The sequence below is a fragment of the Heterodontus francisci genome, chromosome 3, assembly GCF_036365525.1.
Source record: "Heterodontus francisci isolate sHetFra1 chromosome 3, sHetFra1.hap1, whole genome shotgun sequence".
NCBI classification, from domain to species: Eukaryota; Metazoa; Chordata; class Chondrichthyes; order Heterodontiformes; family Heterodontidae; genus Heterodontus; species Heterodontus francisci.
The window spans coordinates 113,046,402-113,060,855 of NC_090373.1; the positions used below are offsets into that span (position 1 = coordinate 113,046,402).

At 39.5% G+C, this 14,454-nt stretch overlaps 1 protein-coding gene across 1 annotated transcript in view; it reads right to left on the minus strand.

Moving 5' to 3' along the window:
* Window positions 1-14,454, minus strand: part of lama4 (laminin, alpha 4) — a 183,279-nt gene that overhangs the window by 83,437 nt on the left and 85,388 nt on the right. The window contains exons 11-15 of the mRNA XM_068025542.1: window positions 11,628-11,739; window positions 10,402-10,566; window positions 9,833-10,026; window positions 3,398-3,514; window positions 589-737 (exon numbers count right to left, since the gene is read on the minus strand). Coding sequence (XP_067881643.1) covers window positions 589-737; window positions 3,398-3,514; window positions 9,833-10,026; window positions 10,402-10,566; window positions 11,628-11,739 — 737 coding nt within the window. The remainder of the gene's footprint in view (window positions 1-588; window positions 738-3,397; window positions 3,515-9,832; window positions 10,027-10,401; window positions 10,567-11,627; window positions 11,740-14,454) is intronic.

Consider the following 14,454-nt stretch of genomic DNA (forward strand, 5'->3'; position numbering starts at 1 on the left):
AAACTGAGTCCTTCCCTGTGGACTCCAACACAAAATAATCATCAAGACATATTTCAACATAGTACAACTGTGGACATTACATATGAACTAGGAGCAGGAGTAGGCCACTCGGCCCCTTGAGTCTGCTCTGCCATTCAACAGATCATAGCTGATCTGATATAACCTTGACTTCACATTCCCGGCTACTCCCAATAACCTTTCACCCCCTTGCTTATCAGGAATCTATCTACCTCTGCCTTATAAATATTTAAAGACTCTGCTTCCACTGCTTTTGAGGAAGAGAGTTCCAAAGACTCGTGACCCTCTGAGAGGGTCTTAAATGGGTGACCCCTTACTCCTCTCTAGTTTCTCGAGTAAAACTATGGTCTGGTTAAAATGTGTGACTTCATAACGGACGTAGAGCTGGATATATCTTTTATCTTCTTTTAGGAGTAGATAGCCACCAGGAAGAAGTCAAATGTGTGTTTATGTGTGTGTCACTGAGCTGCTTTCTTTTCAATCCATTGTTCATTTTTATTGCCACTCATAGCAATATTGTTGCTATCCTGGCAATTTTGTTCTATATAGGTGTTGGATAGTACAACTTACTTAGTCAATTCTAAGGCAAGTTTGCGAAGCTCTTCAGCGTAGTCTATAGCACGGAGAGCCAGGGGTTTGTCGTATGTAGAGAGATTAGTCAGTTTATCCCTCAGTAGGTTATAAGCACCATCTATTGACGCATGGAATGTAGACAGGTTCTGAAGCAAACACCATTCAAAAAAAACAAAACAAGATAATTAGAAAATCTAAATTTAATTTTTTTTAAATTCCTCTTGACAAGAAGTAAAACTTTGGACGTACTTTTTGATATTTACCATAATAGTATAAAGTTATGAAAAAGTTAAATATTTTCAGATGGGGAAGAAGAGATAAGCAGGCTTTGAAAAGATCTTCCCTCTTCATTAAAAGCTCACAGAGTTTGCACAGCTATGCTGCCTAATTAATCAGAAACAAAAATCTTGATCAGGCTGAAGAGATGGCACAACTAGTCCTCAAAGTCCTTATAAACAAAGTTCCATGTAGTACGCATACAAGAAGTGGCAATCCACCCTTAAGCAGGCAATGTCAGTGACCCCAATCAAAAGTTCTTGTTTTCAAACCCACCTAAATCCCTGAGGCTAAGAGCAAATCGCTTTAATTCTTAAACCCAAATTTATCCTTACCATTTCCACGTTATAACATTAGAACATAGTGAGCAAATTACCTGCGATTTCACAGTATGCATTGGTGATGGGGGATAATGGTCAAGGTTTTTCATCCCTTATGGTCCTTCCCATCAATTTGTAATTTAAATAAGTTTAAGATTTTTATTTCCACTACCCTATCCAGAAGATCCAAGTGTTAATAATTCTTGCATGAAGAAGTGCTTCCTGAAATCTGTCCTAAATTGATTTTTCTCCACATATAACCAATCTTACCTTGATCTTGTCTTGCCTTATCTTGAGACTTAGCTCTGGAATCAGCTTTTCTGTATCACCTTGTGAATGTAGTTATTTTCTTTAAAAAGTACTCTTTGATATGTTTAAGAGTAATAACCTGGTGGAGCTTTATTATTGTATCTGAAAATGGGTTTATCACAAAAATTAAGCATTCTAACCACAGTCCACCATGGGGTTTTAAATTACTGAAAATGCCTTTTAAAAACTATTCAGAACCGTTTGCTTGTTATATTAGCGTACAGTAGTCAGTTTTTTTTGTAAATTTAATATATATATGTTCAAAAGCTTTTAAGAGGAGCTTATTACTTTCCATGTGCCTAAAAATGCAGCTTGATTTTAAGAGTCTCCTCGAAGGCCTGCAAACGAGTGCAATTAGCAGAAATTCCCAATGGTGATTAATTCGATCAAGGCCGTGGCCAGTTTTGTGGGCAGGACCTGCTTCCGGTGCAATTAAAAAAAAACTAGCATAATGTTATGGAAACTGAGTTTAGATGGATGTAATTTACGCTTGAAATTCAGCAATCTTTTGCGCTGGTTCGCCAATTTCAGGTGAATTGCTCTGAGGAAAACAGCGCAACCTAGTGGAAACTATTTCAAGTTCAGGTTTATTCATTTTGTCACCACTAGGGGGTGCCATTGTGGCTAGATAGACATTGAGCTGGATGTTAAAAAAGAAACTGCTGAAAATGCTCAGGTCAAGCTGCATTTGTGGAGAGCAGCATTGCCAGTTTTCCATGCTTCCCTTTCTATCTGACTTATCCCCACCTCCTGAGCCTTTCACACATTCTCTATGTTTCGTAAATGTCTTTAATTTCTCTTATTTTGCCTCTGTTTGTCTCATACTAATACAATTCCTGCTATTCAACATTTTGCTGTTTTCCACCTAAGCACTTTACAGCTCATTCTATTTCTTCCCTTGTATATCTGTGTGTGCACCTGCATGTTTCCCCTTCTCCTTCCCTTTGTTCTATTCCTTATGAATCGTTGTTCATGTCCAATATCATTCAGTTCTAATGACGGGTCCATGCCTGAAAAGTTAACTTATTTTTCCCTGCACTTTTACTGCCTGACCTTTTTACCAGCATCTTCTGTTTTTGCTATAAATTTACAGTATCAGCGGTTTATTGAGCTGGATGTTTTGTGCTCTGTAACTGCACTTATATAACTTCCACAGAATTTTGACTCAGCATTAACTTAAGGAAAAAAATTTCTGGTTACAAACCAATGTCCTGTGTTTAGAATATGTCTATAGAAGACAAGTCAACTAAAATAACATTGTGGGCTGACACTCCAGTGTCTTTCTGAGATGGTGCTGGATGGTTAGAGGTGCTGTCTTTTGGATAGGACATTAAACTGAGACCTTGTTTGTTTGTTCAGGTAGAGGTAAAAGATCCCATGACACTATGTGAAAAAGAGCAGGCAGTTCTCCTGGTGTCCTAGCCATTATTTCTTCTTCAATCAGCACCACTAGTTATTCATCTCATTTATGTTTGTGGGATCGTGATTGCTGTGGTTGACTACATAACAGCGAATGCACTTCAAAAGTAATCCATTGAATTACATTGAGACATTCTGAGCATGTGATAAGAACTATAGTTGACTACTTTATACTGGTGTAGTCACAGATTTGGAAGCAGGGTATACTGTCTCTGCTGTGGATGGTATAAGGATTCAATAGGGAGGAAAAATAAAAGAATGACGATTTGCAAGAGGACATCAAACATGGCTAGGGACAAGTCTTCCTCTGAACACTACTTATAGTAGAATCATAAACATGTTAGTAACTTTTTAATATAAATAATGAACAGCAGAAATCTTCCTTGTGAATTTCTAAAAAAGGTAAATATATTTTAGCCCAGTAATTGGCTTTCACACCTATTGAGCATTAGCCAGTTGTTAAAGTTTATGTCTTGTCTTACCACAATCTTGTTTTCTAGTTCTGATATAGCAATCTCTGTGTCTATCAAGCCATCGCTAGCCATTTGAAGGGTCACGTTAACAGCATCAAAATGTTTGTTTAATACATTTTGTAGTCTCTGTGGAAGAAGACAATGTTTAGAAACTTGATATTCATGAAGCTTTATAGTTAAATAAATAATCCAGGAAGTATTATTCATGTATTTATATGGCTTCCCTTATGAATTGACTGGTAATGTAATAAAAATCAATTTAAACTGAGCTTTTATTATCTACTAATCTACTGGCTGTCTTCTCTAGCTGGAGAGCAGCAGACTGTTAGTCATTTTAAAACAGTTTGGAGTTTTCACTGAGATAATAAAAGTTACTGCCATTCAGTGTCATTACTAAGTGCTGAATGCAGTGTTCAATGCACCCACACCATTGTGTGTCACAGCTTTAAGGTAGGAACAAGCCACTGGCCATCCAGGCATTATGGTTATTGGATTATTTAAAGTAAAATAGTTTGCCAAATGTAAGTTTCAATTTGATTTAGCTTGAATAGTTTTCTCTCCTCCTCTTTGGAGAGCACTAATGGGTATATTTCCACAAATACCAAGAACTGCCCAATGGTCACTCTACAGACAATGAAAGAGGACATCATAGTTACTTCTCCACCTAGTTAACACCTCATCCAAATTTCCACCAGCTTTTTTTATGGTTTGAAAAGCATTCACCAGTTTGATAAGCTTCATATGTTTATAAAATCTCAATGATGTATTAATGGCCAAGAGATAATTACCCAGCTTTCCAACAAGATTATCAATGATTCATCTACCTGCTCATATAAAACAGATTTTTGCAGTTTCTAAGGTCTGAGCAGCTGATGGAAATTCATTTCAAGAGCCCTGCCTGCAAACCTCCATGGAAAAACTGATTTGTTAACTGTGTTTCTCTTTGTTTCTTCTTGGCTGGCCCTGTAAGGTAATTAAATCTTTTCCTATATATAGTCTGCAGTTATGTGATATGTTAATCATGGTTTTACACCATTTGTCATCATTTGCTTGTTTGGGCACTTTCTTGGCAGGTCAGGAGCACTCGATCCCAAAGAAAGATTGAATGTACTGTAGCGGTGACTTCACTTTTAAGAAACCTAACCTTTAAGAGACCAGGCCACTGATGGAGACACCATTTTGAGAGACACACTCAACACATGGCTTGCAAAGACAGTGTATAACCAGCAAGGAAAAGACCTGGACCTGAGATCATGCAATGTAGATAAGTAAGACAATAAATTGTGTTGAATCTGAATATAAAGCCTGTGGTTATCATTTCATTAGACTTAAGAAAACACCCCACATTACCGAGCTCCATTCTCTGCCCCATTTCCTTCAAGAGAATTTATATGGCCCAACTGCGAAAACAAAGTATTTTGTGCTCGACAGAAATGGCAGACATATTCGGAAAAATAGGTATGCTCCTTTGCAAGTCATAATCCCTGCCTTTGTAAGCTACCACAGATCTTTAAATCCTGCAGCAGCAGCAAGTTTCCTGCACCAAATTAAGAAGCAGGACCTCAGAGGTAATAATCTCTGGATTATTACCTGAGCCACATGCAAATTGGAGTAGGGAAAATAAGATTAGAGAAATTAATGCATGGCTCAAAGACTGGTGTGATAGAAATGGGTTCCAGTTCGTGAGGCACTGGCACCAGCATGGTGAAAGTGGGGGCTGTGAGGTTGGGACGGTCTACACCTGAACCGTGCTGGGACCGGTGTTCTAGCGAGCCGCATAATTAGAGAGGTAGAGAGGCGTTTTAAACTAGTGGAGGCAAGGGAACAAATTTGGGAAGATGTGGTAAATCAAAGAGTAGAGACAAGGTAAGAGAGAAAGGTATTAATATGGTAAAAGATAAGCAGACCATGACAGGAAGGGACAGTGAATACAAATCTAAGAGTAGATCAGCAGACAAGGCTACAAGTTACAAATGTAATAAAAGGACAAAACTAAAGGCTTTACATCTGAATGCATTTAGCATTCAAAACAAAATAGATGAACTGAAAGCACACATAGAAATAAATAAGTACGATCTGATAGCCATTACAGAGATATGGTTGCAGGATGACATAGATTGGGACCTGAATATTGAAGGGTACATGATATTTAGGAAGGACTGGGAGCTAGGAAAAGGTGGAGGGGTGGCTCTGTTAATTAATGATGGTATTAGCACAATAGAGAGGGATGACCGAAGTTCAGGAAATCGAATGTAGAAGTGATTTGGGTTGAGATGAGAAATGATGAAGGCAAGAAGTCACTTGTGGGAGTGGTGTACAGGCCCCCTAATAGTAACCACACGGTAGGATGGGGTATAAAGGAAGAAATAATGGGAACTTGTCAGAAAGGTGCAGCAATAATCATGGGGGATTTTAATCTACATATAGACTGAAAAAATCAGATGGGCAAAGGTAGGCTAGATGAGGAGTTCCTGGAATGCTTTTGGGATAGTTTCCTTGAACAGCACATTCTGGAGCCAACCAGAGAGTAGGCTATATTAGACCTGGTATTGTGCAACGAGATAGGATTAATTCAGGACCTTATAGTGAAGGCAGCCCTAGGCAGTAATGATCATAATATGATTGAATTTTACATTCAGTTTGAGGGAAAGAAGAGTGGGTCTAAGACGAGTATTTTAAACTTAAATAAGGGCAATTATAAGGGCATGAAAGCAGAGCTAGCAAAAGTGAACTGGCAAATTAGGTTAAGGGATAGGCCAAGAGAGATGCAATGGCTGACATTTAAGGCAATATTTCAGAATACACAGAATAGATACATTCCAATGAGAAAGAAAAATTCCAAGGGGAGGACCCACCATCCGTGGTTAACTAAAAAAGTTAAAGATCATATCAAACTTAAAGAAAAAGCATATAATTGCACAAAGATGGGTGGCAGATCAGAAGATTGGACAGAATATAAAAAGCAGCAAAGAACGACTGAAAGATTAATAAAGAGGTAAAATTAGAGTACGAGAGAAAGCTGGCTAGAAATATAAAAATAGATAGTAAGAGTTTCTATAGATATTTTAAAAAGGATACGAGTTAACAAAGTGAGTGTTGGTCCTACAGAAAGTGAGTTTGGGGAATTAATAATAGAAAATGAGATGGCAGATGAATTGAACAGATATTTTGCATCAGTCTTCACCATAGAGGATACAAGTAACATCCCAGAAATAGCTGTAAATCAGGAAATGGAAGAGAGGGAGGAACTCAAGAAAATTACAATCACCAGGGCAGGAGTACTGAGCAAATTGTTGGAGCTGCAGGCTGACAAGTCCCTGGGTCCTGAAAGACATCATCCTAGGGTCTTAAAAGAGGTGGCTAGTGAGATAGTTGATGTGTTGGTTTTAATTTTCCAAAATTCCCTTGATTTGGGGAAGGTTCCATTAGATTGGAAAATAGTCAATGTAATTCCTTTATTCAAAAAGGGACAGAGACAGAAAGCAGGAAACTACAGGCTAGTTAGCTTAACATCTGTCAGAGGGAAAATGTTAGAAACTATTATTAAAAATGTTATAGCAGAGCACTTAGAAAAATTCAAGGTAATCAGGCTGAGTCAACATGGTTTTGTGATAGGGAAATCATGTTTAACCAATTTTTTGGAGTTCTTTGAAGAATTAAATTGTACTGTGGATAAAGGGGAACTGGTGGATGTACTGTACTTAGATTTCCAGAAGACATTTGATAAGGCGCCACATCAAAGGTTATTGCAGAAAATAAAAGCTCATGGCGTAGGGGTTAACATTTTGGCATGGATAGAAAATTGGCTAGCTAACAGGAAACAGAGAGTAGGCATAAATGTGTCTTTTTCTGTTGGCAAGACATAACGAGTGGTGTGCCGCAGGGATCAGTGCTGGGGCCTCAACATTTTACAATTTATATAAATGACTTGGATGAAGGGACCGAAGGTATGGTTGCTAAATTTGCTGATGACACAAAGATAGGTAGGAAAGTAAGTTGTGAAGAGGATATAAGGAGGATACAAAAGGATATAGATAGGTTAAGTGAATGTGCAAAGATCTGGAAAATGGCGTATATTGTGGGAAAATGTGAAATTGTCCATTTTGGCAGGAAGAATAAAAAAGAAGCATTTATCCAAATGGTGAGAGATTGCAGAGCTCTGAGATGCAGAGGGATCTGGATGTCCCAGTGCATGAATCTCAAAAGATTAGTATTCAGGTACAGCCCGCAATGAGGAAAGCTAATAGAATGTTATTGTTTATTGTGAGGGAAATTGAATACAAAAGTAAGGAGGTTATGCTTCGGTTATACAGGGTGAGACCACATCTGGAGTACTGTGTACAGTATTGGTCTCCTTATTTAAGGAAGGATGGAAATACGTTTGAAGCAGTTCAGAGAAGGTTTACTAGACTAATACCTGGAATGGGCAGGTTGTCTTATGAGGAAAGGTTAAACAGACTAGGCTTGTATCTGCTGGAGTTTAGAAGAATAAGAGGCGACTCGATTGAAACATATAAGATTCTGAGGGGTCTTGACAGGGTGGATGGGGAAAGGATGTTTCCCCTTGTGAGAATCTTGAACTAGGGGGTCACTGTTTAAAAATAAGGAACATAGGAGCAGGAGTAGGCCACTCAAACCATCGAGCCTGCTCCGTCATTCAATACGATCTTGGCTGATCATCCACTTCAACGCCTTTTTCTCACTCAATCTCCCATATCCCTTTATGTCATTGGTATTTAGAGATCTGCCAATCTCTATTTTAAACATACTCAATGACTGAACTTCCACAGCCCTCAGGGGTAGAGGATTCCAAAGATTCATAACCCTCTGAGTAAAGAAATTTCCCCTCATCTCTGCCCTAAATGGCTATTTTGAATTTGTGTTCCCTGCTTCTAGACTCCCCAACCAGGGGAAACATCTTAGCTGCATCTACCCTGTCTACCCCTTTAAGTATTTTGTAAGTTTCAATGAGATCACCTCATTCTTCAAAACGCTAGAGAATACAGGCCCAGTTTCCCCAATTTTCTTTTCATAGGACAGCCCTGCCATCCCGGTGAACCTTTGTTGCACTCTCTTTATGGCAATAATATCCTTCCTGCGGTAAGGGGACCAAAACTGCATACAGTACTGCAGATGCGGTCTAACCTAGGTTCTAAACAATTGAAGCAAGACTTCACTACTCCTGTACTCAAATCATCTTGCAATAAAGGCTAACATACCATTAGCCTTCTTACTTGCTTGCTGCACCTGCATGTTAGCTTTCAGTGCTGTATTGATGGGGTTACCCTGGTCCCTTTGTACATCTACACTTTCTAATCTCTTACCATTTAAGAAATACTCTGCACATCTATTCCTCCTACCAAAATGGATAACCTCACATTTTTCCACATTATATTCCATCTGCCATGTTCTTGCACACTCACTAAGGGGTTTCCCATTTGAGACAGAGATGAGGAGAATTTTTATTTCTCTCAGATGTTCGTGAATCTTTGGAAATCTCTTCTTCGAAAAGTGGTGGAAGCAGAGTCTTTGAATACTTTTAAGGCAGAGGTAGATAGATTCTTGATAAGCAAGGGGATGAAAGGTTATTGACGGGAGGTGGGAATGTGGAGTTGAGGTTACAATCAAATCAGGCATGTTCTTGTTGAATGGCGGAGCAGGCTTGAGAGGGCCGAGTGCCCACTCCTGCTCCTAATTCGTATGTTAAATGCTCACCAATACCAACCTTTTCATCAAAATCATTTGCAATACTAATAGGTTGACACCTTAATTACAAACAGGATTACAACACTAAAGGACAGGCAAGTACATTGCCTGTAGAACACTTCATCTGTTTCAAACTAATGGCTGATTGGAAATCTGGGTTGTTCTCTCATTAATAGTCATCAATACTCAGGGTGTAGCAGTGATTGAGTCATTTAAACTGTAAGTTAATGTAACTTCCTTATACAGGTACTTTCAGTAACTTCTCTATGCGATCATCCATATTCAGTTAACATACAACATTGTGCAGACAAAAATAATGGAAATAGATTGAAAAATAATATATTAAATTAAAATCAATCAAAATTCTTGGTAAAGTAGGATAAATTCACTGATACTCAAATCCAATAGGGAGCCATACCCTATTGAGAGTGCAGGATTGGTGAATTTATCCTAATGTCTTTAAATTCATCAATTTGAATAGAGGTAAACATGATAAGAAAAAGGTTCTTTGTGTCATTAGACATGTCTTCTATGTGGTACCTCCTCATTAGGCATAGAAAGTTGCTCAACTAGTGCAGGTAAATGACCATACTCTGACCAAAACACAGAATTAAATATTGTCTCAGTAGTAAATACAGATGACAGTTGCATTTTGTAGTATGTCACAAACTGATTTATTTGAATCCTGTCAGTGAGTTTTCAACGTCTGGACTGAAAGCATTGCTATGTTAGGTTCACCTCTTTTCTTTGATATCCATGGATATTGTCTCTGTTCTTCTCCTCGGTTTGTTGAACAGCATTGATTGCATCCTCAAGTGCCTCCTTCAGGTTTGCGAGCTTGGTATTGTAATTGGTAATATTGTCCTGTATTCTATGAATTGAGTCATTGGTTTCCATCAACATACCCTGAAGCCCACGAACATGATCTAGCACTGAAAAGTAATTAAATGTTGGACATCCTTTCAGACTGGCATTTTGGAATACTCAAACATACACTAATTGGGACTTTGGAAGGGGTTAGAGCAGGGTGTAGGGACTAGAGTAGAAAACTAAACATCTATGGATTAGATAAAAAAAATAGGTACATATAATGCAGACCTTTCAATACTGCATTGCACGTACTACATGTAAAATAAAACGATTTTCCGGACTGACATTAAAATCATACAAGGTATTTTTTTCCTTATCTGAAGGATGGGGACTTTTATCCATTCCACACAACATAGTGTTGGGTTATCATATCTTTAAATGTAGGCTTCTTTCTCAGTGTTAAAGAGATCATATTAATGTGAATTAGTAAAACATACAAATCTGGGCTTTTGTTCTTTCTTCTTCAGTGAGTGGTTTCTGCTCAGAAAAGTTCCGATTTCTCATCTCGTCCAACATCGTGTCCACCTCACGAAAGCTTTTGCTGATTTCCTCAGCTGACAGTTCTTCTTCTGTTGCATACTTATTTAGGCCTTCAATATTATCTGAAAAACAGAATGAGATAATACCTTATCAAACTCTAAATACAAAAGTTCTTAGATAAGCCAACTGGTTAACTTCAACTGTCCTGCCACGCGGTGTGGGTAACCAGAGGTGACACAGATTCCACGGTTGGTCTTCAAGTCCCTTGTCATTTTGCATCACAATATTGTGTTACAGTTTAATTTTCTGATAAAACTGTTGGCCCAATAATTTCAAATTGTTTTAGGATTCAATGCTGTATGGCATCTGCAAAGAAAGAGGTAGAAATTTCTAACAGTCAGTTTCCAAACTAATTACTAACGTTGCACAAGTAAGTTCTGAATGGTAAAGACAAGCGATAGATGAGGCTTCATTGTATAAGGTTTGAACTTCAGAGGCTATAAAGTTTGAGCATTTGTGAAGTTACATCTGGGAGTTAGAAAGTTGACTAATAAACATTTCGAGACTACAAAGGAGCACAAATATACCTCCTTCATATGCCCTTAAACAACACAAATTGTGTTAAACACAAACCTGGAAGAGACCAGATATAGACACTGATATTTTTAAGAGGACAAACACATATCTGAAGATGGAACTAACGGCCCATTAATTCTGCCAGAAAAAAATAGATAAATTGTCCTGTTCCCCCACTCACCTACACACAACTGCGCCAACATGGATAAGTACTTACACCAGTGTCGCTAGAATTTGGACATTACCCCATTACCACCAAACTAAGGATTTGGACATTGCCAAATAGATCACCATGGAAGTCTTACCTACCTTTCCAGATTGCAAGATTTGAATATATTCTATTATGATTACCAGGAAGGAAAACACAAACATGCACAAACTGACCATATGGGAACTATTTAGTTAATAACTATAATTAAACCAAGAGTCAGGCCTTCCACATCAACTATAAATCACTTCTGAACACAAACTTTTTTTATATGTTCCTTTCCGTCTGTCTTTTTATAGCTCCCAATTTACATGATGAGAATGCTGAACAGCTTGACTTCAGTTACCTTCCAGGTTAGTGTCAGCTTGGCTTTTCAAAGAAAATAAATTGTGCTTTTACCTTGGATCAAGCTGGCAATAGTAATAATTTGTCCATTGATCTGGTTGGCACGGTCACTGATTTTGGCTGTTTCCTTGTCAAATAGCTGTGCATTTGAGACGGTTATGTTTTCCTAAAATAGTAAAATTAGGTTAATATTAGTAAATGGCTATTGTGATAGAAAAAGTTCCATTCAGTTTCAATTAATGAGAAAGTCTAAATTTTAGATTATTAAAAGGATGCGTCGCTAGGGGTAGGAACTGGGAATTATAAAATCAAAATCATTTTTATTGCTGTATCTGTTAAGAATTTCTTTCTCATAATATCAGGGCTCAAAAATAAAGAAATACACAAAATCTATCTAAAATATAGATGCCAATTTTAAATGGGGCTGACTTACCTCTGCTGATATTGATTACATACAGACAGTCACCTATCTGGAAAACACTGGTTTGGTTGTTTCCTTGGGAAATTTAGGTGACCTATCTACTGTTGAGTAAGGGTCAGAGCTGTGAACTGTGCAAGCTGACCCACAAGATGGGGTCTGTTACCATAATTCTCAATTTTGCCTTGAAGGTACAAGAATGGCTTGTATGAAATATCTGAAAGGCATCTTTTGAGCCTTTGGAATTGGACTAGATATGCAGTGCCAGGTGCAGAGGGCCTTTAACAGGCCACTTGGGAGCGCAGCAGTTTTTGCAATAGAACCATTTAGCCCCATGTCCCAGTGGTAAATCAAGACATGGAGCTAAAGGACTTAAAATTGGATTGCTCCCATTTTCAGGCTTTGGGGGTGTGGAGGGCAGCGGGGGAGGGGTGGGGGGTTTGTGATTCATGTCAGCATTCCCCTGTCAGCATTCCGAAGGGATCGTTCCCTCCGTGACACCCTGGTCCACTCCTCCATTACCCCCACCACCTCGTCCCCTTCCCATGGCACCTCGCCCTGCAATCGCAGGAGGTGTAATACCTGCCCATTTACCTCCTCTCTCCTCACTATCCCAGGCCCCAAACACTCCTTTCAGGTGAAGCAGCGATTTACTTGTACTTCTTTCAATGTAGTATACTGTATTCGCTGCTCACAATGTGGTCTCCTCTACACTGGGGAGACCAAACGCAGACTGGGTGACCGCTTTGCGGAACATCGCCACTCAGTCCGCAAGCAGGACCCTGAGCTTCCGGTTGCTCGCCATTTCAACACTCCCCCCCTGCTCTCATGCTCACATCTCTGTCCTGGGCTTGCTGCCGTGTTCCAGTGAACATCAACGCAAGCTCGAGGAACAGCATCTCGTTTACCGATTGGGCACACTACAGCCTGCCGGACTGAACATTGAGTTCAATAATTTCAGAGCATGATGGGCCACACATTTTACTTTTATTTTCAGTTATTTTTTCTTTTTCCTTTTTAAAATTTTTTTGTGTTTATTTTATTTCATTTCATCTTAGTTTGTTCAGTTTGCTTACCCACTGTGTTTTTTTTCATTTTTGTACTTGTGGCTGTTCAATTTTCAGTCTGGTAACACCCAATCTGTACTAATGCTTTGTCTTTCAACACACCATTAACATATTGTTTGCCTTTGCTCCACAACCTTCTCGTCAGCTATTCTGTGACCTTATCCTATTTACACCTTTTCCTTTGTTATCTCTTGCCCCACCCCCACTTTACTTGCTTATAACCTTTTACATTTCTAATATTTGCTAGTTCTGAAGAAGGGTCACTGACCTGAAACGTTAACTCTGCTTCTCTCTCCACAGATGCTGCCAGACCTGCTGAGTATTTCCAGCATTTCTTGTTTTTATTTCAGATTTCCAGCATCCGCAGTATTTTGCTTTTATTTTGGTTAGAAATGGTCATTGCCTGGCACTTGTGTTGTTTGAATGTTATGCAAGTGGCTGTAAGGAGAAGGACACCAAATGGAGCAACAGCCAAGAGTGAGGCCTCCCAGGTTTTCAAATGCAGCATTGGAGGCCTTAGTTCAGGAGATCAACAGGAGGAGAGAGGCCATGTTTCCATCAGGGGCCAGGAGGCCCTCAAGCGACCACTGAGAAGGGAATGGGACTAGGTTTTCAGGGAGGTCAATTCTTGGAATCTGGGCCCAAGGATCTGACAGCAGTGCCATAAAAAATTCAATGACCTCACGGGGGTGGTCAAGGTCAGTAAATGTATCTTCAAAGGACATCTACCAATTGCATCACCAACTACTCATGCTGCTCAATGCACCACACCCTCATCGCTCACCCATCAGCAGTCCCTAGCAGTAGGAACTCAGGCCAAAAATTCAGATGCTCCACCTCAACCTCACACACCTACCAATGAGGCCAGTCCCACACCTACTTCTCGCAGCCTCCATATACCTCCAGCTATTCAGCTATGGCAGACACATCATATTGCAACACATTCACTGACATTCATCCATCTCTCTTGTGGACAAGGTGGCCCATAGCCGCAGGGAGCAGAGCAGAACTGGAAGAGGACAGGCACTTAAGTCCACTAGAGGAGACTGTACTCAGCATCATGGAGAGCGGCTGTGGCACAAGCTGTTGTATCTGTGCCACTGAGAACATTCAGGATGTTGGTATGTTCCTGTGTATTAGTCCTTCTCAAATCCCACTTCACCCTCCTCCTGCTATTTGGCATGAAGTGCTAGCTGCAGATGGTGTGAACATGGACCTCTTGCTTTCCACCCCAGCCTGCTTGCTCCATCCCAACCCTCCCCTTCTGATTTTCTGCTTTCAGATACCCAAGAACTACCACCTGACCAGCCACTGCAACTCCATGAGGAAGGGCGAGATCTGCTACAGACCTCTGAGGAAGAAGTATTATCACTTGATCTGACACTTGCAGCACGTA